General features: G+C 46.1%; 2 protein-coding genes across 11 annotated transcripts; both read right to left on the reverse strand.

Annotated features, from left to right (window-relative positions):
* Positions 1-863: 863 nt before the first annotated feature.
* On the reverse strand, positions 864-7491 carry LOC135387898 (uncharacterized). Of its 6 annotated transcripts, none has more exons than XM_064617104.1 (12): positions 6895-7491; positions 6762-6825; positions 6556-6672; positions 6414-6503; positions 6208-6344; positions 5850-6019; positions 4629-4761; positions 4424-4564; positions 3878-3955; positions 2740-2954; positions 1464-1600; positions 864-1252 (listed from the first exon to the last, which is right to left on the reverse strand). In XM_064617104.1, exons 1-12 carry the CDS (start codon positions 7045-7047, stop codon positions 1095-1097), a joined length of 1593 nt encoding a protein of 530 aa, XP_064473174.1. In that variant the 5' UTR covers positions 7048-7491; the 3' UTR covers positions 864-1094. The 6 variants fall into 6 exon arrangements, with proteins under 6 accessions (XP_064473174.1, XP_064473171.1, XP_064473170.1 ...); XM_064617101.1 differs by having other exon boundaries at positions 3878-4078; positions 6208-6341; positions 6895-7489; XM_064617100.1 differs by having other exon boundaries at positions 3878-4078; positions 6895-7488.
* A 575-nt stretch (positions 7492-8066) lies between these two features.
* LOC135387899 (phosphatidylinositol-binding clathrin assembly protein LAP-like) lies at positions 8067-26438 on the reverse strand. 5 transcript variants are annotated; one of them, XM_064617106.1, is made up of 21 exons: positions 26158-26438; positions 22976-23118; positions 22821-22896; positions 20205-20219; positions 20021-20126; positions 18931-18970; positions 18808-18864; positions 18633-18744; positions 17944-18050; positions 17820-17861; positions 17657-17698; positions 15219-15307; positions 14994-15135; positions 14901-14921; positions 13119-13332; positions 12338-12433; positions 9686-10228; positions 9428-9602; positions 9085-9337; positions 8771-8863; positions 8067-8696 (listed from the first exon to the last, which is right to left on the reverse strand). In XM_064617106.1, exons 1-21 carry the CDS (start codon positions 26294-26296, stop codon positions 8604-8606), a joined length of 2598 nt encoding a protein of 865 aa, XP_064473176.1. In that variant the 5' UTR covers positions 26297-26438; the 3' UTR covers positions 8067-8603. The 5 variants fall into 5 exon arrangements, with proteins under 5 accessions (XP_064473176.1, XP_064473178.1, XP_064473177.1 ...); XM_064617108.1 differs by lacking the exon at positions 17657-17698 and having other exon boundaries at positions 26158-26437; XM_064617107.1 differs by lacking the exon at positions 14901-14921 and having other exon boundaries at positions 26158-26437.
* Between the last annotated feature and the right edge of the window lie 515 nt (positions 26439-26953).

The raw sequence follows: 26953 nt of genomic DNA on the forward strand, positions 1-26953 counted from the left end.
AATTTGAGTTCCAAAAAAGAAAAAAACAGAACGAAGAATGCCTTCCCCATTTTTAACAGAAAGAATACAGAAATTGCTCAGACTGAAAAGTGAAATTAACACAGCTATAGTCAAAATAAGCTCTAAAAAGTTTCCCAGGTAAACTGGAGCTCAATTTTTTTTTTTTTTTTAACAGAGCTGGGCCATGAAGCTTGTAGTCCTATGATATTCCTCAAAAAGTGCTCAGTTATCGGCAAAATTAACTCTAGTATATGTGAAGCGCAACATTCAGTAGATCATGCAGCTTATTTTTTAGGTGAAACAGTACATGAAAAAGCGCCTCGAAATTTGCCTCAGGTGCCAAAGGAAACTCAACAAAGCGACAAACAGCTTTCCTTGTGTTTTTTTATTGGTTTTCATTTTAAAAACACACACACAACACACTTTTGTGTGTATTTGTGTACAGAAGTTCAGTGTGAAGCAGCACTCACTTTCTTTTATGACCAGCTTCTGGCACTTTTTTGTACTTACAAATGGAATTTTTGAATATATCCTGTTTGTGAGACATATCACTTCAGTTCAATTATGATGATTATGATGATGACGACGATGACGATGATGATGATGGTGGTGGTAGGAGAAAAAAACTTAGATGTAAGCACACCCGCCACGAGACAAGCTACTCCACGTCTAGTTAGTAGAGAAATAACAATAACTAAAAAAAAAATTATAGAAAGACGATCGAATCTAATATAGTAGTCTTTCGAGTTGTCATTCAAAGGCATCCCAATAATCGTACATCCCTACTCATAGCTTTTATGACACTCCTTTCAGCCCAAAATTTGTCCTCGCTCTCAAACCATCGTAACTCTATTCGACATGGCCAAAGTTTTATAACCGTTTATGATTGAAAAGAACGTATAAAATACACGTAACAGACGTGAGCAAGACACGGATGTACAATGCACATTCAATACAGATATGTACTTACAAATTACGACATATTTACACGTAGAGAGATGAACGAGATACATAGCGCTTTTGTGCAGGCAATGCACAACTTGCGAACTATATTGTCCAAGTCTCGTGAAACACACATCGCATCTTACTCAGCGTCACCTTGTGGTGCACGCTAAGGTTTTTTCCAGTTCTTCCACCTGTGCACTATTCGTGTTGCCCGTGGCCTTGAACTTTGCCCAGATGTTCTGGGCCGTTTCTATGTTGCCGAATCGTGAGTGAAGGAATGCCAGACTGTAAGCAGCGTCCATGTTGCCTGTGCGCAAAGTAGGACAAGTTAAATGCCAGCAAAGAGTAATACTACAACAAGAGGAAAGTTGCTCACAATATTCAAGCACCAATAGTTTTCATTCATACAGTTATGGAAATTTCAACATTGGCATGTGGGAAAAACATTCCACTTGGAGCCCTTGTTTAAAAATTTCTAGGATATATAATTGTAGTGCAACGAGAAGAGAGCAAACAACCTGGCGCCGAGTCGAAAGCTCTGCCGAGATGGTCGAAAGCGTCATGGAGTCGATCCTGCAGGGCGTACACCAGCCCTACGTTGACATGGACCTGACACCAAAACAGCTTCTCCTGCGGATCCAGCTTCCCGAGGACGCTGCAATTTTTGCTCTCGTTATTAGACACGTCTGCTCTCTAAATGGCTGCATTAACGGCATCACTTCATGTGTCATTGACTCCTTAGGGATTGAGACTCCGTAGGGATTGAATTCACGTGGGGCACCACAGACAGAATAGGATCGAATGTATTATTGATTTTTATTATTTAACGACCATCTGGCATATATTCTACCCCATAAGTCTCTCCACAAATTGATTTGGGTTTCGATCATGTTCAATGCCAATTTTCCCCCAAAAAACATCAGCTGACTTTACATCCTCGGTAAAAATTACAAAAAAATAAATAAAATAAAATAAAAACATACCAGAATCAGCAGTGCCTTCTGCAATGTATATATATGTGGCAAGTTTGCAACAAGTCCTACTGTTGATGTGCAATGCTATGACTTATGCTACATGCTTATTGTGTCACGTCATGTGGTCACGTCACAGACTGAGCTTCTCTTTACACAACGAGTGCCTGATACCAGCTCAAATTAATGATTTTGAAACATGGGATATATATATATACGTATATGTATATATATATATACGTATATATATACGAAGGTCAATTTCGGGGGGATAACCGGGCGGGATCGGGATTCACCCTAAAAAGTCACTTCCTATATCTACAGTAGAGACACTATATATCATACATAATATGATACATAAAATATACTGTGAGAGAGAGAAGATACACCACATCAACATCATCCTCCATCCTACGTTCCTGTGCCATCCTGTGAAACCCGAGTGACTTCGTGGAACGTTCCGTCGTCACTATATCTGTGCCCGTCTTAGTCCTCAGAATACTAAACACGTGTAAACCTCACTAACTGTACCTCACTAACCTCACTAACAGAGAATACAAATTAATCGAGTCATTTTTTCATTGCGACTTGATATGAATGGGATCCCCATATTATACCGGAGCCATAAATAATTTCAAATAATTATTTCAAGTAAGCAATCAAGTTCAAATTAACCAAATTAATGAAGTTTCGTAGCGTGGCTACCGAATAAACTTGGGCATGATAGAACGAACTCAGTGAGGATTCTTAAAAGTGATCAGGAAAATACTGCGATAACATTTAAAATAATTTTTTGATCGAGCCAGACAGTAAAAGACCTCACCAGTGAAGGTCGTCGAGGGCGGCATCGAATTTCTCCAGCCGAGCAAGAGCCACGCCTCGGTAGAACCTCAGCGGCAGCTCGTTCGACGCAATCGTCGCACTGCAGACGTCGCGGCAGCTCTCGTACAGACCGCTCTTCAGTAAACAGAAGGCCCGCTGCTCTACGATTTCCGGCAAAGCAGGAACCGGCAGGCTGTCCACGACGGAGGAGTCGTCCTGGTGGGAATGACGGGAATATCGTTTCGCACAACTATACATCATGCTTCTTGGTTCAGTCCCCGCTCTTTGATAAGAAGCAGGTGTAGAGACGTTGGAGAAAAGGCACCGAGTAAGCAGATTTCAAAAAAAAAAAAAAAAAAACATTGTACAGCTCGCATCGAAGTTAGCTTGAACGCCACTGCAACCTGCAACGCAGAAAGAGAGACACCCTGGGCAGCGCGTTCATGACGCACACCCCTCTAACCGGAATGAGATGACCCAAACGGCCTCTGCCGTCATTTCTGCTCAGAACCAGCGGGCACCGATGGCCGGAAATGGCGTTCAAGTTAGCTTGGATACGAGCTGTACAAGGACGCACAGAATTGCGATTTCGATACCCAGTAAAAGCTCGATAATTCGACCCCCGTTAATTCGGAGATTCCGACGATCCGCACGGTCCCGGCAAACGTCTGCACAAGTCCATGGGAACGAAGGGTCGTTAATTTGGCAGCAGATAATTAGATTGGATAATTAGGGCGTTAGATTGGCACCGGATAATTTGAACAATCACGGCTCGAAGGAAGCGTGCCGTCACCAAACAGCGGACACCAAAACGGCAGGAAAATCATCAAAGTGCAGCGGATGCACTGTGTGCCGGATCCACAGGGCCAGGCCACCTAGCATACTTGTAATTGTAAGTAGTATTGTAATTGTAAGTAATGGAAGTAATTGTAATGTAAGTAGGAATTGTTAGTTGTAGTAGCATCAATAAACGAACAAATAAATGAAAGGTATCGGGGGAAAGTACTATTCCCTTGAGAAAGTTTCGAATTGTGTAACTGTTCGCAGAAGAAGCAGATAGAGCATCTACGTTGCATGTTTCTACAATAGCATAGAGCATAGTTTTCTGCCTCCATTATTGCGAAAGATTCGTCAGAGACCTTGGTGCAGCGATCGTCCAGGAAGGCCTCGCATATCTGTCCGTAGTGTATGGCCGCAATCTGGTAGAGCCCTCGACACTGGAAGTGATAGGCAATGTGATACAGCAGCGAAAGCCAGGGTGTTACAGTGCCCAGAGACACCTGCAGCTTGCGAACGCTGCACAGCAGCACTGCCTTCTGGTGACGCATTTTGAAAGCTTCCTGCAAATCGAGTAAAAATCTTTCGCGATTACCATGTGAAAGGAAATAACAGAAGGCTTACACCGCACTAAAAGAAAAAAAAAAAGAACTCTACCGGATGTCCGTAGCCAACCATTATCTTGAACTACATTGTTCTCTCCCATGATTTGTTGTGTGACGCTTAAATGACAATTAACGCAATGGCGTAAGTGTCACAAAAGGGCGTACGCCTCACGTTTTCAACGCATCGTGGGGAGGAAACAAAGTCCTTCGGGACGATGGTTGGTTACCGAGCGTATACTCCGTGTCGGAATTTTTTGTGCAATAAATCCCAAATTCGTCCCCGCAGCTTGACCCGTGACAAACCTCGGAGAGCAGACGAAGAAGCTCGATGTCTGGTAGCCCCTTCCTTCTGAAGCATGTCGCGACGTTCCACAGTGCCAGCAGGTTTTGTGGGTCTCGCCTCAGGGCCATGTAGAAATACTCGAGGGCAGACGCCAGCTTCTCCTAGGTGCGAGAAAAAATCTACTATGCGGCAATATTTCCACCAATGGCAAGAGAGAACTGGTACCTGTCCAGCCAACCAGCAACCAGCGAGGTTGTACAAGGACGACCCGCCCACCGAATCCACGACCGCGGCGTCCACCGGCATCTTCCGCTCCCACGCGAGATGGGCTGCAGGACGCGTGGAGGATATTTGTGCGCCCAAAAAGGAATGAACAAGAAAAACCTTGTTCACTTGAACTTTTTTATAAGGAACTAAACTGCATAAATCAAATTAAGTGAGTGAACGTGGACTGATACATACTGAACGTAATTAGAGCCTGAAGTTTTCGGGAAATATTTTTTTCTAAATTCGGGGGGTAACAATCGGGTAAATTAAAGTGCGCACTAAATTCGTGCGAATTCGGGTGAAAAAAACTTCTAGTATGCTAAATTTGGGATGAAATCGGGCTCAGTTACTCAACTAACTGTAGTGGTATGGTACAAATGGTGATGCAACTGAATTTTTGTGCCAAACAAGTAAATGAGTGCATTCCAACAGACATCCCAGTGAGGGCAATTTGCCAGGTAAAAATCGGGTTTCACCCTAAAGAGACAACCTTCAATTCGGGGGTGCAAATTCGGGGAAGAATCGGGTAAAACCCTAAGACTTCAGGCTCTAAACATAATACAGCGCAACGATGAGGACAAAGAAGGAACCGGACAACACAGGCGTTGGCTGACCACCGAAGTTGACTCCGCGAACCGCAGGAAAGCAAAAGTGAAAGGGAAATGTATATGCGTATGTATATCTCTCTAGTGCGCTTATCCCTCTATCTGGCAATAACCCGAGCGCATGTCGTTGTCTGGTTCCTTCTTTGTCTCTGTTGTTGCGCTGTTTAGCATTCAAATTAAAGTTTGGCTAATTTGCTGTTTTGCTACAAAACAATACGTAAATTATATACAGTATGTCATACGGTTTCTACATATCTGCGAACGGCATCAAGAACAAGGTTGCTTTCTACGTGGAGCTTTGCAGTGTAGAACGGTTATGCGACTGAATAAACTACTGGCCATACGTGTGCAGCTAGAGATGAATAACGTATATGTCAATTATTATGGTTCCTTTTTTTTACTGGCTATTGCACAATATTTAGTTAGGTTAGGTGTTCTGACATATTTTGTTCGCGTGAGAGAGGCCAACTAACACCAGTGCATGCGCAATAGAGTGGAGATGAGTCCCTCTTGAACCGCATGGTACATACAATGTACTTTGTTGAAGTGTACAATGTTCAGAGTAGCGGTGGTACCTCTAAAATAAGCCAGGTGAGGGTGAAGAGCTGGACAGTCCACCTGCTGGAGGGAACTGTCAGCAGCGGACAGCTGACCGCAGACGTAGTGCCCAATCGCATTTAAGATGCTCTCCAGTGACAACAAGGAGGAGTGGTCAGCCTGGTGGACGACCCGCAGCCAGTCTTCCTATTAGAACGGCGAAGGGTTCTCAGCAAGTTTCTGCACTCGCAGCTGCATCGTAAACCTACTTTTCTATAGGTTCAAAAGTTGGAAAGTTTTGCTTGGAAACTTTTAAAAACATGCCCACGGAAATACATGTACAGGCAGCTGGCCTTTGTTTCTCTGTATACTACAATAATTGAAATATTCTGTACCTGCTCTTGAGGGATGCTGACAGTTGAAGCAGCAGACAGCCATAGGAGACCCTCGTTCAGTTGCCTTTCGTCTAAGAGACGTTTAACAAAACCATTGATTGCTAGTTTAAGGAACCAAAGTGCTTCTTTCTTCTCTGCTGTAAAGGGGAGAAAAAAAAAGAAAGCTAGATGGTAGAAAGAGGTCCAAAGGTGTCTCTGCAACTCACTCATGAGGCATTCCGCAATGCGCCTGAAAGTTGATACCAGTTCCTCTTCTCTGACAAGGTCCAGTGGTGCGAAACCACAAAGATGTAATGCTACCCAACAAAGTACTTAATCCACTGTAGGCGTAATTTGCAAGTGTCATACCTTTCTTTAGTAGGATAACACAGTGTTGTCTTAACTTAGCTGTGTGTATCTCAGAACATGTGGATTCGTTGTAGAATACGCCACAGGATAGGCTGAATAAGCGACTGTCAGTTGTGTCTGTAACGCAGACGAAACCCTGTGTTCAGCTGGGATTAGGCAAACCTAAACCGAACAGGAATAACCATTCTATGGTGAATGCTGTATACCTTGCAGTTGTTCAAACAACCTCAGTAAGTCAGACGGCGATGTTTGGACCTCACTGTTCCGCATCTGTGAATTTCACCAAGGTAATGTAGCGCGTGAAATGCATCCAAAGCAGACGACCCGCGTAATATTTACATTTACCTCGACCTCACAAACTTTTATGTTGTGTACAGTGATGAGTTCACCTGCTGCGTCTTCGTCTGGCTTTAGCTGAGTAAGAAGATGACGACAACGTTTTATGCGATTTAAACGAAAGCATTCTGCAATTTCGTGGAATTTCTCGTTCATGTTGCGATTGCATTACTGCTTTTCCCGCGTCCGCAAGTGTGCAAGTGTCGACCTCAAGGTTGCCAACTCTCTATGCCAGAAAGTATCCACGGAAACTCAAATTGCTATGAAATCAAAATCGTGTTGCTGGTGAAATTACTGTACTATATACTTTGTGGCGTTTGGTAAGTTCTTTTTCTCAGCCTTCACGACTCACGAGAGTGAGCGGAATTTTAGTAAGCGAAATTTTGTCCCGAGAAACGACAGACTGAAACCGAGACAAATCGGAAGGGGACGGCTGGGTTCCACGATTGGGCACTTGTTCGCTGCCTCCTATTGAAAGAAAAGTAGGACCGAAGGTCGCGTCCCTTTCAGGGACCATCGTAATCACCTCAAGACCGTGGCTTTCGGGCGCGACCTTGTTCGCCCCTAGCTTCGGGCGTAGTTCAACTCTACCAAATTGGTGGCGCTGTCGAACACTGACGTCATTTGTTTACGAACAGGGAGAGGTCTATTTCGCTCAGTCATGGCGATCGTACGTCCAAGGCGTCCTTTACACCTTTACATACATTTCATGCATCATCACTTTATGCACACACATTGTATTGCTCAGCACAGCACTAAGGAATTCCCCGCCCCCCCCCCCCAGACTCCCGCGCGCTTTTCTTACTGGCGGAGCTCTCAGACTGTGACGGAATGACGGAGACGCCTGCGGCGACCTTACAGCCACACGAGTTTCGGTATTTGCGGTGCCGCGGTATTTTCTGTGCGTCTGCTACCCCTTTCGCTGTAAAACTTTGAATGCAGGTTCACATCGATGTAAATAATTACATTTTATATTTATACGAAATAGTAACTTTAAGTGCCACAGTCCCAGAGTGGAACTCCGGAACAAAATTACCACAAAGGTTGTGCTTTGCCTCTGTGAAGCGAGAGGGGACTCAAAGACTTTGTTTTTCAAATCCTTGAGAAGACCCCCGTTAAGGTTCCTCACACCTTACTGCTTGTAGCAGAAAGAGAATCACACATTCCACAAGCTCTCCATTTAATAAGGCAACAACTTTATTTGCAACTTTTATTTGGCTTCACGCAGACTCCATTGAATGGCTTTCGTCGAAGCCCAAGTTTTTTTTTTTCATTCCTAAACTTTTCATACAATATTTCAACAAAAAGCTCCCGAGAACTCGCCCAATCACGACACCACCTCCTGAGCATTCGATGCAAAATGGAATGGCTAGAAGTCACACACGGAGCAGACACCTCTCGACTGTGCAGCCAAATACTACATTGAAACAAACGCATACGACCACATTTTCCAGCTAGCGATGGCAACACCCGAACGTGGATCAGGGGTTTTTTCACCAAGCGACAACATTTATTATTCTTTTTTTTCGCTACCTCGAACGCTCGCGTTATTATCTGTACACGTCCTAAGAGAGAAAGAGAGAGGGAGGAAGGGAGAAGCCGCTCGTGATTTACATTTTATACATGTACTTAATATAAATAGGGGAAAAAGGGGGGCAGAATTTTGCGCCAGGTGCAGTGCTGCACCCGCAAGGGGACGGGGGGAGGGGATCTCAGAGGGCCCCGAAAGGGTCGTTGACCGACGAAGGAGGGAAAACGCCCCCCATCATGGCCGGAGGGGGAGCTGCTGGAGGCATGCCCATACCCTGAAAAAAAAAAAAAAAAAAAAAAAAAATTGTACGTGATGATGAAACCGTAAGAGAAGGAGGGGGGTTCATACGTGGAAGGCTTGCTGCGGCTGCTGGGGTGCCAGATGGGGAGGGAAGTGTGGATTCCACTGGCCTACAGGTGGTGCTACTCCCATTGGCTGGCCCTGTTTGATGACAACATTGCACAGCTCATGTAGTCACGAATCGCGCGACACCTCAAGAACAGTGCAGAAGGTATAGAGCCATCATGCACCTACAATGTCCAAAGAAAAGGACCATCGTTGCGTTTGCTGACCAAAAGTCAGGCAGGCTCCACCTCCCTCGCTCTATTGGTCAGCAAACCCGAGGATAGTCGAGAAAAAAAATAGGGGAGGGTATTACGTACTGCGAAGGCGTGCTGCGGGGATCCGCCCCAGGGTATGCTTCCCATGACTGGAGCACCTACGGGAGCACCCATTGGTACGGGTACTGGTCCTCCCATTGGTCCACCCACCGGCGCTCCCATCGGTCCCCCCACCGGACCACCAGGCGGTCCACCCATTGGGGCCATGGGGACCATGGCGGGAGGTGCCCAATTAGAGCCTCCAGTCTTAGATGCTGGCTTGGGGGATCCCCACTGATGACCACCACCCGCTGTCCTGCAAAAAAAATCAATTTGACTATCTTGCCTGCCCCCTGTGGCAAAGAAACGAAGCTGAATACGCGAGAGACCTCACAGGGGCACTCACTTGCGCATGGCCTGCTTTGGACCATTGATGTCCAAATTCTGGGCCAAGCTGGCCAGGGTGGAGTCGAGGTCGCCCTTGATGAGTCCTCCGCCTGTGCGTACGTCTCCGCCAGACTTGCTCATCATCATCCCAGATGGCGCCTTCGGTTGGAGGACGTCTCCAAAGGAGTCTCCACCTGCACCAGCGATCGATTGCAAACACAGACCACGACAGTTCCAAAGAAGACCGCGGACAGCTGTAACAACCTGCGAGCATCACCTGAAACTCCTGTAACGCTCCTGGCCGGTGACGACGCACCGGAGCCAAAGCCAAAGGGTTCGGGTGTTACGAAAGGAGTTCCTAGCAGGGGGGGCGCCTTGCCGCCCCCCATTGCTTGCTGTATCGCAAAATTTAAGTCATCCAGCGCCGAAGGAGGTTTGACCTGTTTCACCTCCTCACGTTCAAAGGCAAACAAGTCACTAGGTGGCGGTGCAGCAGGGACAGTGCCACCAGCAGTTGCACCAGTAACTGTACCAGTGCCAGCAGTGGTGCCAGCACCAATGACAAGACCAGTGCCAAGACTGCTCCCACTGCCGCCACCTCCACCACCACCACCACCACCACCAAAGGGCTCCCTCCAGATGACAGCCTCTTCCTTTACCTCCGGCTCAGCAACCTCCAGGTCTCCGAAGCCAGGTTCAGGCATGTGCGAGAGAATCGGAGTCGTACCCGCACCGCGCATGAGTTCTGTCGTGGGAGACGGAGAGGACGACCGAGCCACGGGTGCTTCCAGAGTGGGAAGCACCAGGCCAACGGGAGATGCTACCATCGACAAGAACACTTCAGTTATCTCCCCCCCCAGGGGGTCGTGGGCCATTCTAAGCTAATCAAAAACCACACAGATTTCGGACAACCTACCACCACCTTTTGCCTGTTTCCGGCACTTTTTTCTTTTCTTTTTTTCTGAAAGGTGCCGTAAAGCAGCAGCCAGGCAGCTGATGTTGATGGCGTACTTTTCACGGCTAGTTCCTCGTAAACCCTGCCCAACAAGTATGTGACAGAACGGCTCGGGACGACCTCTGGCGGGAAATAATTCTTAATTTGTCGAGGAACGGTGACCTATGTTCCCAGCTGACTTGCTGGTTCTGATGGCTACGTTAGCAGACACGTAGACCCAGTGTTGTCCACATGCAGTGCAATTTTCAACCATACTTGCGAGCGATGTGCAATCGGTGGACTCTTCAACACAGTTAAGGGGAAATGCCTCAGAACAAGAGCCACTAACACTTCGAACAGAGACTGTTCTTGTTCTTGGCACCATCCTCATCACTGGCATGGTATTTAAAGGGTTGGATTGGAAAAGTATTTTTTTCTTTCTATCTAATCGACTTTTTCTTTCCACGCAATTTTTCAATCAATTTTTCCTATCCACCTAGGCCATTGACCTACAATACCCATGAACCCTTTACATGTCATCCATAGCCCTTTAAATACCACACCGATGATTAGGGCGGTGCCCAGAGGAAGAACAGTCTCTGTTCAAACTATCGGCGGCTCTCATTCCGAGGCACTTTCTTTAATCTTCACTTACCAGTTCACCGGATTGTCTACCCTTCAGTGTATCAACAGTGATCTTCAACGCAGTGTTACTCGTAATTTTTTATTTTAATTTTATAACGAACTATGGGACCAATTGGTACAAAAACTGTGATGCAAGTCTACAGATCACTCAAGCTATTTAATCTACAAATCTCGCGCTACTGCACCGGTGCTGCTTCACGACACCCTTAATATGGCACGTGAAAATACTGCAAGCAGGCAAAACGGGTGCCTAGAAAGCAGATGTGTCATGCGTGCAAATGTGCATGCTTATGGGACTCAGGACCCCCCCCATCAAAGTGCACAATGATCTCCAGGAAGCAAATATAGAACACTGCACCAAACCTGATTTTCCCTGGTCAGCTTGGAAAGGAAAAGAGAAGCCCAGAGTTAGGAAACGTCAAGCAGCTCTCAAACACCGAATGAGCCAAAGAAACAACTTTCACAAAGAAGTCGCAACAAGACAGCGCAGGAGGACACTTTACAGCCACAGATACGGATGCCAACCACAACTGGAGTGGTCCGCTAGAACAGCCATGCAAACAGAACTCTGACACTGCTCACTAGCTGAGTTTTCATCAAGTGTCACCACTCATCGATGGTACAAGGGTTGTCTCAGACACAGACAGGGCTCTGCTACTATTAGATGCCACCCTACACATATTACTGGGTGGTGGAAGACGTCGCGCCCAAGTCATCTAGAGTCAGCCAATGCATTACAACTGCGGCCAGAACAGGAAGACTATTCTTGATAAGGTCCCATGGTAGATAGTATGCAGCAGAAGGACAGGGACACACACAGAGGAAGACAACACGGTGACTGCAAATCAGTGTCACATTGCAGTCATCGTGTTGTGTGTTCCTCTGTGTGTGTGTCCCTGTCCTTTTGCTGCATACTGTCTACAATGCCACGCTACCACCTAGCCCAACTACCAACAGTGCTAAAGGTCCCATAGACATGAAAGATGTGAACACTCCGGGGTAGGGCACAGCACAGGCCTGGGCTGGCCCAAAGACCAGGTGCAAACTGGGCCTGTGGGATGGGTCAGTCCAGGCAGGCTTTGGGTCCAATTAGATAATTTCCCGCCGACCTAAATCACGACAGACATTTTGTCGCTGTCGTTCACTGTCCAGTTCTTTCTGGCCAGTTTCTCCCCTTCTCCCCGGATCACACTATCCTTCGGGCCAGAGACTTCGAATAGGGTCAGAGTGGGGCCGATAAGTCTAGACCCATGCAGTGCAATACCCTAGGAACCACTGACTGTGGGAATGACCACGCGTTACAACGAGCATTCCTAGAAGACTTCTTGAAGGCCCTCGGAGGGAACCTACCTGAAGATGTCCCTCCAAAGGCGGCGGCGAAGGAAGCGTCAGACACAAACGTCGTGCTGCCTTGCGGTGTCGTAGCCGGCTGCGACGAGATGAAACCTGGAACGACACACGTTAATATGACACTCGTTAGTACGACATCCTCACTTTAAGACCACTTTTCCGGGGCACCATTTTTTTTTCTCAGTGGAGGTCCTGTGTAAAGGCCCCTCATTATTATGACAACTCGATAACCGGCCATGACCAACATTTCCGGGGACGAACTGGGGGCGAACTTGTACGTTCTTTCCCCTTTATTGTGGCCGTCCACCACAGACCGAGTCATCCTCCTCGCCCAAAAGTCCAGTGGCCCCGGGAAAACGTACGTGCGGTGAATGCTGCATTCAGGACCCTGCTTCTACAAAGTCATCCTCCTGATCTACAAGTCCAGTGGTCCAGGGCTGACGTACGCGCGGTACGTAGTTGCCATCGCCCGCACAACTGAGTTAGCGGAAAAGCTACATATTGACGGCTTTTAACGGGTAAGGTTGAAAATACGTAATAAATTGTCGGTAAAACAAAACAAATTCAATTGAAATACTGTGCCCGTAATATCTGCATATTCAATAAATGAGACAGAGCCTTTACGAAAGGTTTACGCGGAGCATAACGCGTGTTGGCTCGTTAATATCAAAAATTTGCTTTATGACCAAAATCCGTGGGAACAGCCTTGGTCGTATTAACGAGGGTAAGACTGTACAAGTTTGCATGCAGACAATGCTGGAGCTGATTGTCTAGTATGTACCGTTGGTGGCGAACTGGGCAAACGTCGTCGTCGTTGTCTGCGGCTGTTCCTGTACGCTATCAGCAAATGGGTTCCCCAGGCAGAGCAGGTCGTCGCTTGCTTTGCTGGTCGCAAAAGGATCCGCTGTCGGCGACGACAGGAAAGGATTTGTGCTGCTACTTCCGACACCTCCGTCTGACGTCTGCAGCGTCACCGTGTCTTTCAGGTGACGTTCCTGCAAAGAGTATCGTGCGTCGTAACGGCCTTGCGGGCAAACAGGTCTGGCAGGGCACAGTAGAGTTCCGTGAAAACGACCTATACTTCGTAGCGCTTCTTTTTTTTTAAACCTGTTATCGCGCGCAAAAATACGGTCCTCAAGTAGCGTTCGAGCCGAGCTCATGCAAGGTGTTGAGACTTCACAGATCAGCCACTAGAGGAACCATGATAGCCTGACACAACCTTTCGCGTCTTGTCATGAGCTTGCGTTGGGTCTTGCACCTAGCCAGATCCGACAAATTGGTTCGAAGTGCAGGCGGAGAGTTTTCGATCTGCCGGTGGGGGCCCCACGACGCCTGCCCCCCCCTTTTTTTTCGTACGCAGCGTGTCGGGAATTCTGTATTGTGACATTGAGAGACATTTTTTTTACCGAATTTTCGTGATCAACGGTACGAAACGCGCAATTCTTAGGATGTCCCTCGAAACGTTTGTCTTATGTGTCAGCTGGGTCGACATTCCGGAGGGGGGCCCCGCACACCCCCTCTCCCCCCTCCGGGAAAGTTCCAGGGAGGCTCCGCAAGCCCCCACCAGGTCTGCGCCTATGGTTCCAAGCACACGAACAGGAACAAAGAGTACATCATCAGCTTCATGAACAAAGACAGCCCATCCATGAACATCCATGTGAAGTAAGACAGCCCTGATGCAGGGCCTCTGGATAGCGGGCAATTCCAAATACACATCCTCACTGTGGGGCGATTGCTGCCAGCTATGGGGTAGAGTGTTGCTCATTTTAATAAAGTTGGTGTTACACATCAGACACATTGTCCCCTGTTTGGAAGTCACAAGGAAGACAGCTTTGACGGAGACTTCTATTTGGATATAGAAGCAAGTGCAAAATGAAGTACGGAAGACACAAGGGAAGTACAGGATCAAAAGATAAAACACCCAAAACCCCCACTGGTCTTTCTACATGCTGTGTACACCACATGCAGGCTGCCAAAACAGGATGCAATCTTCCCCTTCTGAGCCCCTAACCTCCCTCCCCTGCCCCCCCCCCCCCCCAAAAAAAAAGGAATTAAAGGGACAGTCTGGAACCTCCGAATGTGTCAAGATCTATTCCACTGTGAGTCACGCATAGATGCCGTATGCCAAACTTTGTTAGAGTTTTGCAGAGCAAATCACACGTTCACATTCAGACCACAAGGGCGCGCTGACGAGATAAAGATGTCTCGGGAACCTTTTGAGATACGCCAAAACGTAAATCCCTAAATTTTGTCATAAATCTGTACTTGGCAGAGGAAGAACCTGAAGCAAACTGACAGTAATGTCTCAGCAGCAAAGCCACCGAGCACAAAATCGAATTACGAATAAATAGCCGCAAATTAGAAACATTCTGACTGGTGTGTCTCCGACCACCACAGGAAAGGACGCGTCGAATCGGCTTTCGTTTTCGATACCAGACTGTTGCTTCGAAACGGAACGGGGGGGGGGGGGGGGGGGACGAAACGGGGAATGGGTACCGAGGGGACCTGCCCTCTGAGAAACTTTTTTTTTTTTTTAAAAACATCCCGTGGCCAAAGCCCTCACCTCAGCATCGTGTGTTGCTGGCTGCAAAGAGGAGCCCTGCGTTAGTCCACACAATGACACTGGCGCACAAGGTTGCCAGAGTCCAGGACTCACCTTGAACTGGTTCATGATGGCGGCCTCTTCCTCGAGGGCCTTCCGCACCTCATCCACCTTCATGTCCCCCGTCCCGCCGGCCGTCCCAAAGGCACTGCTGGTCGACGACAGCGCAGTCACCGCACTCGCCAGGTTGCTAGCCCTGATGTCATGCGGAGAGACCCCACAGAAACCCACCGCACATTCGAAAAAAAAGGAACGGGTATACGGGTGGTACAACGTCACCTTGTGGAGGCCGAGGTCGTTGTCGCTCCCTTCCGCCCTTCCAGCGCCGCCAGGTGTTGCTCCAGGGCATCCAATAGGCTACTGGGGGCCTGAACAACACCCCCATCCCACCCCCATGAGCGTCACTGAGTGGGAACGGGATGCGCGGCTTTTTGTAAAAAAAAAAACTGTTCCGGTGAGGTTTTTGTCGTGCTTGCTGAGCTGTGTGTCGCAAATGAGTTTTGCGTTGAACGTGAGACAATCGATGTTCCAAGGCTGGAACACATAGAAAGGACAAATACAAACAAAGCCTCAAGTGCCTAAGAATGTCCCTGTGTTCAACCTCAGAACATCAATTGTCTCATGTCCAACCGATGCCGCCTGCGTCGATCCCGTCGTATGAATGTGTGTATGAGTGAGCAAAAATGTAAGAGTGAAAGGACGATGAGTGTGAGAGAGAGAGAGAGAGTGGTTGGTCTATCCCTTCAGACGACGCACCCTTGGAAGTCGCTGGAGAGGCGTGTTAGCTTATTGGCTCAATTGGTAGAGCCCTGGACCGGTAATCCAGAAGATGTGGGTTCGAGTCCTACAGCTGGCTAACCCTTTCAGCGACTTTAATCTTTCATCAAGTTTTGCGTTAACTGTTGTATTACCATTTATTCGATTACATCATTTGCGGAGCCAGGCGCGCGGTAGTTTCAAATCATTCTTGCATCAAGCGCTCCGCAATTTGCTATGTTCACGAGTCGAACAACCTTGGTGTGTCCAGCTTTTACAGAAAAGGTCACCCGGAACTTGGTACACCATACAGACGCATGTTGCCTCTTTCATGACAAGGCAATGCAAGAAGACATTTGAGGCACTTACTGAATTAAGCTAAGCCTTTCTCTCGTTGACATAAGTTTTTTTTTTTTAAACGAAACTTCTCAGTTCTCAAATGTTTCCAAGGCTTTTCCTTTCTGCTGTTGAAATTTTGATGGAGCAAGTTCACTATAGTAGGGAAAGTATGATGCTCAGCAGTGGAAGAAAAAAAAAAGGAGGAAGCCAGGAGGAGGAGGACAATAATCTCATGATAGCTAAACACTTTTGGCTAACACTTTTTGGAATAACTTAGCATCTCACAAAGTAGTATATAGTATCTTAATGTAAATACTTTTTTTGCAGTAACTTCTATTCACTTCTCTCCCTCCTCCTCTGAGCACAACATCGGGCATCCACGAGAGCAACATTATGTATTTCGCAAGATGTCCGCGGAGGAGACAACTTACACCAAGACGATAGCGATGGGAAAACGAGAGTATCCATGTGGTACCCGTTTTCATCTTCGCTTTGTTCGTATTTGTTTGACAGTAAATTTCAAGATTTATGTACTTTACAGTCACAAACACATTAATTTCACTTGATGGCACCTTGAATATGTAATGAGTCACTTTTCTGAGTACTCAGTATTGTACTCAAATGCTTCCCAAGGTTGAGTATTTAGTACCCTACTCAGTTACTTTGTTTCATGGTATGTACTCAGTAACTTAAATCCTCTTTCGAGTAGCCTGTACGAGCCTGCCACAAACTACACTCAAATATTCTGCACACTCACTAAGCAGCACAAGAAATATAGCAATTTTGCTACAGCTACAATACTCATTTTTAAAGATAGGTGCGAGTGTACCCACGGATACCCGCACAAATTCGTTCTTCGCGGGTACACAATTCTGTGCAATTACAGGTTGTGGGTAAGGCGTGGGTAAACTTGCACTGCCTCCGCACATTACGCGGGTGTATCCGCAATACCCGCAGGCGTAAAGCCAGACAGTCAGGTTTTTGTGCACAACACGATTCACTGCGAACATTTGGCCTAAATACTGACTTCTCACTTTTGTCATTTACTGGTACAGCATTCCATGCTTACTCTATGTTTGCCACATGGGGCTAATTTTGGTTAATTTTGGCTATCTTTTGGCGCCATATCTGGTATGCTTCGCTTTAGTCAGCTGGCAACCCTATCAGCAGTCGTCAACGACAGACACGTTGAAAAAGTGGCCACTCTAACGTGTTCCCAGCATCAATAAATCGTTTCGTATTTCATTTTGTTTCTGACAGTCATGTGACATAACTGGAACCTACACACATATTCGGCAATGGGTACGTATGCGGGTACGGGTCGGGATGTGCGGGTTGCAACCAATGACTTTGCTGCGGGACGTGCACCCGCAGGTACAAGTGCAGGGTACTAATTTTCATTCCCGTATTCATCTCTATTTCTTTCTCATAATTGCCAAAAGAACACTCGCTTATTTTCGAATCGACAACACCAGTGTTCACAAGTGTTCACGTTTGTTACACCCACGCAGCACGACCTTCCAGTAATAACACTTCCACGTGCACCCCCACGTAATAATACCACGTAGACTAAGCACTCAACGTACCGTGTGCGCTGCACCTGAAAGAACAGGGTTGCTTACCTCTGCGCAGGCAGCAAAGTTTATTAACGACATATCAAAGTACTGCAAAAAGAGGGTGGAAGCATCAAGGGCATTCCCGTATCCTAATGTCTGTGCGGTATTAGTCTGACATCCCTCTTTTCAACCTCACTGCGGATGAATAAGATCAACGACGACGGCTTACCTTTGTAAGGTCCGGAATGTCACCCTTGTCAATGCCGACGTTCTGCAAAAAAAAGGGGGAGGAGGGGTAAGCTCTTGACTCCCGCTCCGCCGGGATCCAGGATTTCCGAGGATACACCACTCACCTCTGCTACTTTGAGAAACTCTGCCACCCGGTCCATGCGGATGAGAAACTTCTTGTAGATGTCCAGGGCTTCTCTGCAGTTTTTCTTGTTCATGTCGAAATACTTTTCTGAGAAAATCCAATGAGGGGCATGATTACAACACCTGCTCCTCAGCAGTTCAAGGGGGGATTGTTGGGGAAAGCAAAACTCCGTGACCCACAGGATCAACATTCGGTTCCAGTTCAAACAAAGCCCGACACCTCGTCAGTGGCTTAAATCCTTCAACGAACAACGCGCAGGGGCTGCAGAAACGAGTATTTTGTGCTTTACGTCTCCTGATTCAGGGATTCACATTTTTCAAAAGATTGTTGATTCAGGGATTCACATTTTTCAAAAGATTGTTGATTCAGGGATTCACATTTTTCAAAAGATTGTTGATTCAGGGATTCACTACGTTGCCGACAGTGCAACGAATACCTTTCTTTAAGCTTAGGAAACCGCCTTCAGTGCCAGTGTCGAACCAACTAGCTTGTTACAGTGTGTCATCACGTAGCCACGTGTCGGCTATGTAGTCGTCATATGCCGCAATCCAGTCGGGAACATAAATCGCTGTTGCCCGACAAACTGAGTTAAGCTACGGTCTGTCTGCCGGCTTCACTGTACCTTTTTGAGAAGGAGAGCGCATCCAGCAGAGAGTCTGCAACACTCACCTAGAAGGTTTATGATGCCGTCATTGTAACACGCAAACAGGCGGATCAGGTCCCGAAAGAGAAGCATGAAGCAGGAATTGATCACTCCGTTCACGAGGTCATTTGGGGTGCACTACAACAGTTGGCGGGAGATTAGTGGCGCCTCTGCCTGCGCGAATCGCAGCCTGCAACTTACATCAAACTCTAGTAACGCATCCAATTGTGCCTGCAGTGCCGGCACTGTCTTGAGGAGCTGCGAAAAAAAAAGAGACCCAGGATGAAAAACGTGGCGCAAGCCGAAGGTCCGAGGATGGCCCACCTTGTCCGTTGCCATCGTCCGCAGAGTCCCGTCTTCCTTCCTGGAAGGCAGAAACGATGTCATCTGCAAACTTGCGAACAGCCAATAAACACAGTCCAAAACCTGATGCTACAGAATGTTTAGCTAATATGACCAGACGCCCCGATTTAGGCAGGACAGGTCCCGCTCTTGCGGTCATGATCCCACTGTTCCACCGGCCCGCTTGGGAACGGTGTTTTGTCCCACTTTTTGGTGGGAACGGTACCCCGAATGGAAAAAAAATTGGCCTACACGAGGACTTTCTACTCCAATGTTGCCTTCTTCCGGCTCACATCTTTCCACGAACTAGCCGACGGAATGTCATGGCTAATAAGTATAATTTCTTTGAAAGTATTTCGTGGAAAGGAAAGATCGCCTGTGCACGCGTTGGACATTGCATTGCACAAAATGGCATTGATGTAATGATGAATCACCACGACGCTGATGATAATGACGAAACAAAAGTGCAAAGTCAGAGAGTTCGGGGTGAGATTTTTTCATTCATATCTGTACCGGTATGAGATGACAGTGAACAGAATACATCCTGGTCGCGGAACTTATGGCAGTACAAAAACTGCAGTATAACAACGGTTAACCGCCACACCTCCAACGAAACACAAAGAACAGAATAAAATAACAACAACTCGTAGCCGAGACTCGCAGACGCCTTTTAAAATCGTCCTCGTTTGCGTTCAGTCCAATGCACTAAGCAAGTTACTAGAAAAAAAACGACAAATAAACCAAAAGGAATACAAATTAAATGTCAATTAAACGTAACAGCGTTTGGAATTCGTGAAAAAACGTATCTGACTGGCTGACCGACAGCCCCCTTTTCTTTTCCCCCCAATGCCCTGCCTCGGGGTCTAAGGAATTTTTGCGGTCACATTATGCTTAGCCATAATGTCCTTGTAACGTCGGAATGCATGTGTTATGCTAAATTTCACCATACATATCAAACCTTTGTGTCCAAAATTGTTGAAGGGGTACTGAACCCATAAAAAAAAGGTAAGAACCTGGCTTTCAGATAAGAAAAAAAATAAAAATAAAAATAAAAAATTGCAGAAATACTCACCCCCTCTTCACCTTGCAAAAATCAAAAGCCACCGTGCGGTAAGAGACTGCTTTTTCTGTCAAGTACTTGGCGTAACGCCTGATGAAGGTCGACATGTCGAATCCCGCTGGAACGAAAAAGTGTTACAAAAAAAAAAAAAAAAACAGCCTCCCCTGCGAAAGGAAAAAGAGTGCCGCCAACTAACCCACGTCGAGGGCACCTGAAAATTGGAAAAATAACAAATTAGTAGCTCAATTTGGCCAATGAAATGCAGAGTCACCAGAAATACGCTAGGCGTCGTCACAGGCGCCAGTGATGGGCAAAGTACCCGATTTGAAATACTAAACGGTTAAGTACAAAGTGATGGGAATTGCACTCTCAGGTACGTGTGAAGTACATTCCAACTGAGTGAGGGCAGTAAGCATGGCAAGTTGGTATATAGCTGAAGATGGCAAACATGCAATGTTTGTGCAAGTGTAAGAAACGGGACTATGGTCGAGTGTGTCGGGAAATACAAAATAAACTTAAAAATAGTCTCTTCCTTGGTCCTGCATTTTATAAAAATAATAGTCTCTTCCTTGGTCCTGCATTTTATAAAAATAATAGTCTCTTCCTTGGTCCTACATTTTATAAAAATAGTCTCTTCCTTGGTCCTGCATTTTATAAAAATAATAGTCTCTTCCTTTGTCCTACATTTTATATAAAAATAGTCTCTTCCTTGGTCCTGCATTTTATAAAAAAAAATAGTCACTTCCTTGGTCCTGCATTTTCATTCATTTCATTTGATTTTTTTCATAAAAATAAAAATAGTCACTTCTTTGGTGCTGCACTAGCTTTTTTTTTTTTAGTGCTGTGGTTTTCCCCTTCGACACTGCAGCGTTAGTTGCACAGTGCCATGTGTCTCAGTATTGTGATGACAAAATATGATGAAGTGCTCATGCTTTGATTGGCTACATGCCAGTGTAAGCATTTTTCGCAAATGCCAGTTCTGAAGCCCAGCAAGTCAGTGCTCCCCCTTGAATATGAGCTGTAACAGATGGCATCATTCTCGCTTGCAGCTGCTGAGGCAACGAGCTGCGCTATTTTTATTTTTTTTTATCTCCCGATTTATTCATCCTTGCATCTCTCGGTATAATATGAAGGAGGAGGAAAGCAATCCATTTCCTTGTTCAAAAATACGGCATACGTCAATTTCCGATCGGGTGCCCGAGTACCCGAAAGTACAGAGAGTACCACATACTCAAAGGGGTTGGTGTTTACGGGTCTCATAGGCTGCTGGAAGCAGGTAGTACATTCTGTGTACAGAAAGCTCGTTATTTCAAATACACTCATAATGCAACGCAAGAAGAACAAAAAGTGTGTGCCATTCTGCAATGTGCACCGATTGTGAGGTGTGTGTAATGAGGTATTTCACATCAAAATGATGAATGAATACGTCATAATGATTAAACGTTCCACCTGTCAATGAAGATAATGTACGGATTTTTTTCTTTTTTCAAGGAATGTTTCACTAGAAACCGTATTTTTTGGCTAGAATAGCACTGTGGAACGTACAATACAAGAGATGGACTTCATAATGATGCAGAGACTTCATCATGCAGTAAGGGGCAATGCTCTCGCGATGTATTTTCTTTGATGTGCGGGGTGACATACCCGTTGACATTTTGTGCCGATTCGGAGGGAGGAAAGAGGAACCTCCAAACTGGCACCTTTATTCGCGTTTTAATTACAAACGCCTTTTGCTATGTTGTCGTGACGACGGAATCTTTCATATCGCGAACAGAAACTTTTGCACTCTTGTGCCCCTTTAAAGGACAGTACAAAGCACACAATTTGTAAATGTACTAAAGTAAAGTGAAAGTATTCAGATATGTACCTAACGTAGTACTTGGCACTTCGAGCACTACTGCCCATCACTGACAGAGGACCATGACGCGTTCAACCAAAGACTTGTGCATGTACGTGTGTTATGTTGCTGATGCGCCAAAAAAACACCAATCATCATCATCATCGTTGTCTACGCACCCAAAACCACCTGGTGGAGTTTAAAGGGACGGCCCACCCTGACACAAAAGGAATAGGACGTGACTACTACTACTTACACTACTACTACTACTACTAACACTACTACTACTACTTACACTACTACTACTACTTACACTACTACTACTACTTACACTACTACTACTACTACTTACACTACTACTACTACTACTTACACTACTACTACTACTACTTACACTACTACTACTACTTACACTACTACTACTACTACTTACACTACTACTACTTACACTACTACTACTACTACTTACACTACTACTACTACTACTTACACTACTACTACTTACACTACTACTTAGACTACTACTACTACGGTCTCATCCGGAAACCTATCTATGAAACTGATATCACTATGTTCGACATTGGCCAACAATTTTCTTGGCCATTTTTTATTTTTTTTAATTTTCGTCTGCAAAGTGCATAGATACTAAAAATAAACAAATTTTAAGGTTAGCACTCTCAACATGTGCCGTCTGCTCTTGTCATGTGTTCCATCGAATAACGGTCAAACTACACCACTCTTTCACGAGGGATTTTCTATACCGTGGTCAGTGGTCCTGGAGGGATAAAACGACGCGACTTTCGAAACAGTCATGAACTGACTTTTAACGGCACAACAGTCAGTAAGACTACAGTGTATATCGATCTAGCAGCGCCATCTGCATCAGTGACATCGACCCCAAGTGGTGCTAGCTGCATTTGCTCGAGCCAAATGCACCATCCCTCTCTTCTCGTTTAGCAACCGTAGCCAGCTTACCTTGAACTCCAGACTTGTCGACGAATGTACCCAGTTGAAAGGTGCAATTGCTGGAAGCCAAGTACTGCGTAAACCTCTGAAAGATGGACAGATATGCTGTTTCATTCTGGACGTTTTGCAAGGAGACTAGGAAGGAAGGAAGGAAGGACACTCACCTCATTGCCATAGCACATGAGGTGGTGCACGGTGACGAGGGCTTTGAAGACCACCACCCAGTTGCTGTTCTGTGTGCGCTCTATGAGCAAGTTGGCCAGCTGCGGAATTGACACGTTTGGCTCATTGGTGCAATGGAGGAGATCTGGAGGAGAGACAAGTGGCCAACATCAGGGGTGGATTCGTCAGCCTCTCCCCCGGTGAAGGGTGGAAAGGGAACAGCTGAAGTCACATCCACGACCTACTAGATCATAGCGACCGGGTCATTAATCGGCAAACCCAATGAGGAGCGCCGTCCGCACGATCCGCTAGGGGCGCTACTCGTCGACCCGTGAGATCTACATTGTGATTGGACGACCGAAATTTGAACGCGCATACGCAGACATACGACTACCGTAGCAGACGACAGCAACAGCTCCTATGAAAACGCGTAGAATGATGACGATGATAATCAACTTTACAAAGAAGCATCTCTCGTGGGACAATCATCGGCCCACAACACCTACATCGTGATTGGACGACGGAAATTTGAATTTTAAACGTGCAGAAGCGGACGTACGACTACCGTAGCAGACGACAGCAACAGCTCCTATGAAAACGCGTAGAATGATGACGATAATCAACTTTACAAAGAAGCATCTCTCGTGGGACAATCATCGGCCCACAACACCTACATCGTGATTGGACGACGGAAATTTGAATTCTGAATGCGCAGAAGCGGACGTACGACTACCGTAGCAGACGACAGCAACAGCTCCTATGAAAACGCGTAGAATGATGACGATAATCAACTTTACAAAGAAGCATCTCTCGTGGGACAATCATCGGCCCACAACACCTACATCGTGATTGGACGACGGAAATTTGAACGCGCAGAAGCAGACGTACGACTACCGTAGCAGACGACAGCAACAGCTCCTATGAAAACGCGTAGAATGATGACGATGATCAACTTTACAAAGAAGCATCTCTCGTGGGACAATCATCGGCCCACAACACCTACATCGTGATTGGACGACGGAAATTTGAATTCTGAACGCGCAGAAGCGGACGTACGACTACCGTAGCAGACGACAGCAACAGCTCCTATGAAAACGCATAGAATGATGATGATGATCAACTTTACAAAGAAGCATCTCTCGTGGGACAATCATCGGCCCACAACACCTACATCGTGATTGGACGATGGAAATTTGAATTTTGAACAACGCATAAGAGGACGTACGACTACAGTAGCAGACTACAGCAACGGCTCTTATGAAAACGCGTAGAATGATGATGCTAATCAACTTTAGAAGGAAGCACCTCTCGTGGGACATCCACCGCTTGTACAAAAATACTGAGGTCAGCTGAAGTACAAAGTATTGAGCAGAAATTGATGAAGCAATAACCGGGCCGATGAGTAGAGTACCACAAAATTGTACTCAATGTTAGGTACGAAGTACTTGGCATCATTGATACTTGAAGTACAGCACAAAGTGCCATATTGTAAATGTACTTAAAGTACAATACAAAGTACTCAACTAGAAATGTACTTAAAGCAAAGTACGAGTACTAAGAAATGTGCCTATAAAGTAGTGCACTTGGTACTCCCCCATCACTGTGTGACACATACAAGGTTTGAAAGAACCTAAAGCTCATCCCTTATTAGTAACATTGTATGTGTGGGTGTTAGTGTTTGTGGCAAACGTAAAGGAGTTCTATGCTCAACATGTGGCGCCATCTAGTGAGCATCCCCAAAGCGCAGAAGCATGTCTGAACATACCTTCAATATACGTAGTTGTGTTGCAGGTCAGTTACTGCGCGTACCCACATGGCATGATGGCATGAAATGGTGCATAACTGGTTATGAACATCGACCTCTGATTTTCACTTATTTACTGTCACTTATTTTAACTGCTATGAATACTTATCTAATCTGTGAATATGTTTCTGTTTGTGATTTTAAACAATAATGAATGTCATGATGTACCTTGTTGTATGGTGTACGTTATGCGATTGATTTCCCTTTTCTCTGAGGCACATAAGTAAATATGTGGACATATTTTGTCGTCTGCTACTTCTGGAGTATTACAGAGTAAATGTAATTATTTTGACAGCTAAGGCTCCACCACATATGTTGCCTTTCACTTATTAGATGTGTTTAGTGGATAGAGCAAATAATAAATTAAAGTTGTTGCACTTTCATTAGTGAAATGTGTTCCTGCACTTATGTTCCATTGAACACTCAGAGGAAGTTTATATCAATGCAGACACAAGAGCTGGGACATAACCAAAGATCGCATTACTTTGGATACTGTCCCTACAAACTCAAATCAACATGCACTGCCAACACTTTCACTAATAACAGGAACGATGCGTATATTTTTTTAATGTTTTGCGAACGACCAAATGTACGTTTATTTTTCTTTCTTTCTTTCTATGACGGGAATCGTAACAAAATAGAACAACACAAAAAGAGAAACTCTGCCCGGAAAAGAAACACCCAGTGGCGTCAAGTTGCCGCTTCGAGCTGCTGTCAGACCAGAAGCAGGAAACCAGACATGTCGCATTGCTGCGTATGCACTGCCCCCGTGGCTGCTTGATCGGAAGACTGCAGACGACCTTCGCATCGTATCTCAAATCTGCTGTGCAGACCCGTAATCTTCATTCTCATATTTTCTCATTTACATGTTTTCTCTCGAACTATTTTTACCGCATTTTTCGTGGCGACGAGAAAGATGAGCCGACACCTCCTACAAGAACTATACCTTCCGTCTTGTATATCAAGATTCAGCAGTCAGCGCATCTGCTAGGAAAAAACTGCACTGAACATTATTTCAGACACGAAGCAAGCCTTCGAACACGCAATTTGCAGGTTATAACACGGGGGCCGGAATCGACCTAGATGTCACAACATTACACAATTCAGAGCACGCAGGAGCTGCCATGCAAGCTGCGAAGCGCTTCAGCTCGCCTGGACTGACGCTTCCTACTGTTTGTGGCTACTTAAATAGCGCCCATGCGACAGCCTAGCGTGTCTGGCATTTTTATTTTCTTGCGCTAGACAACTTTCAACACCCCCCGTTAGGGTTAAACGGTCGCCGAGTTACATTTACGAGCGTACGTGCAGCTTGCACCATAGCAACGCGATTGTTTGCAAGTGCAAACGCACGCCAGTGAATACTAGGACACGTCTACTTACAGTCCAAGTGCTTTTTCTTTGGCCCTATGACTTCCTCCGTGGTTGCTTTGCACACAACCCTTGCCAATCCTTGGCCGGCAATGGTATGCCTCGCCGCCGTGAGGCGGTCACTGAGGCTCTGTCCTGACATTTTAGACATGAATGCGGTGATCGTTTAATCACTCACTTAAGAAGGGGGTTTGCAAGACCCCCAGAACGGCCCGACGGTGCCCACACCGGTCTTCCCACCCTCTGTTAATACCCCAGCTAGTCACCAAAAGGTAAAATGGCGGAGAAAGTAGACGTCAGGCGTGACGTCGACGTTTATATCCAATACGAGAAATGCGCAGGGAAACCGCCGCCAGGCTTCGCGGAACCGCCGGCGCGTCGCCGCCAAATACTGGTGGCTGGAATTAGAAGCGCCAAATTTGATTTCTCTTCGTTGTCCACATAAAATTAAGCGAGAAAAAGAACGTGTTGCAGTGAAATGAAGAGGTTTCCGTCTGTTCATGCACGTTTTGGTGGCCAGTGCTTGCAGACGAGCGCCTGCTTGCACATTTCATGCAGACATGCAAGTAGACAATGGAACGGCATGACGGCATCTGCAACACATTTTTCCATGAACAGATATGAAAACAATCTACTTTTTATCGAGCGCTTAGGATAGAACACAGAGCGCAATGACACATGAATACATATTGCGTCAGGCTGGTGTGAACTGAGCATGCGCTGACCGGCAACAACTTCGTGACTCAGATCTAGGACTTTCCTAGATCTTCCCTCAAGATATGTTGGAGAACCTGACAAAAAAAGTTCG

The sequence above is a fragment of the Ornithodoros turicata genome, chromosome 3 (assembly GCF_037126465.1).
Source record: "Ornithodoros turicata isolate Travis chromosome 3, ASM3712646v1, whole genome shotgun sequence".
In the NCBI taxonomy this organism is placed as follows: Eukaryota; Metazoa; Arthropoda; class Arachnida; order Ixodida; family Argasidae; genus Ornithodoros; species Ornithodoros turicata.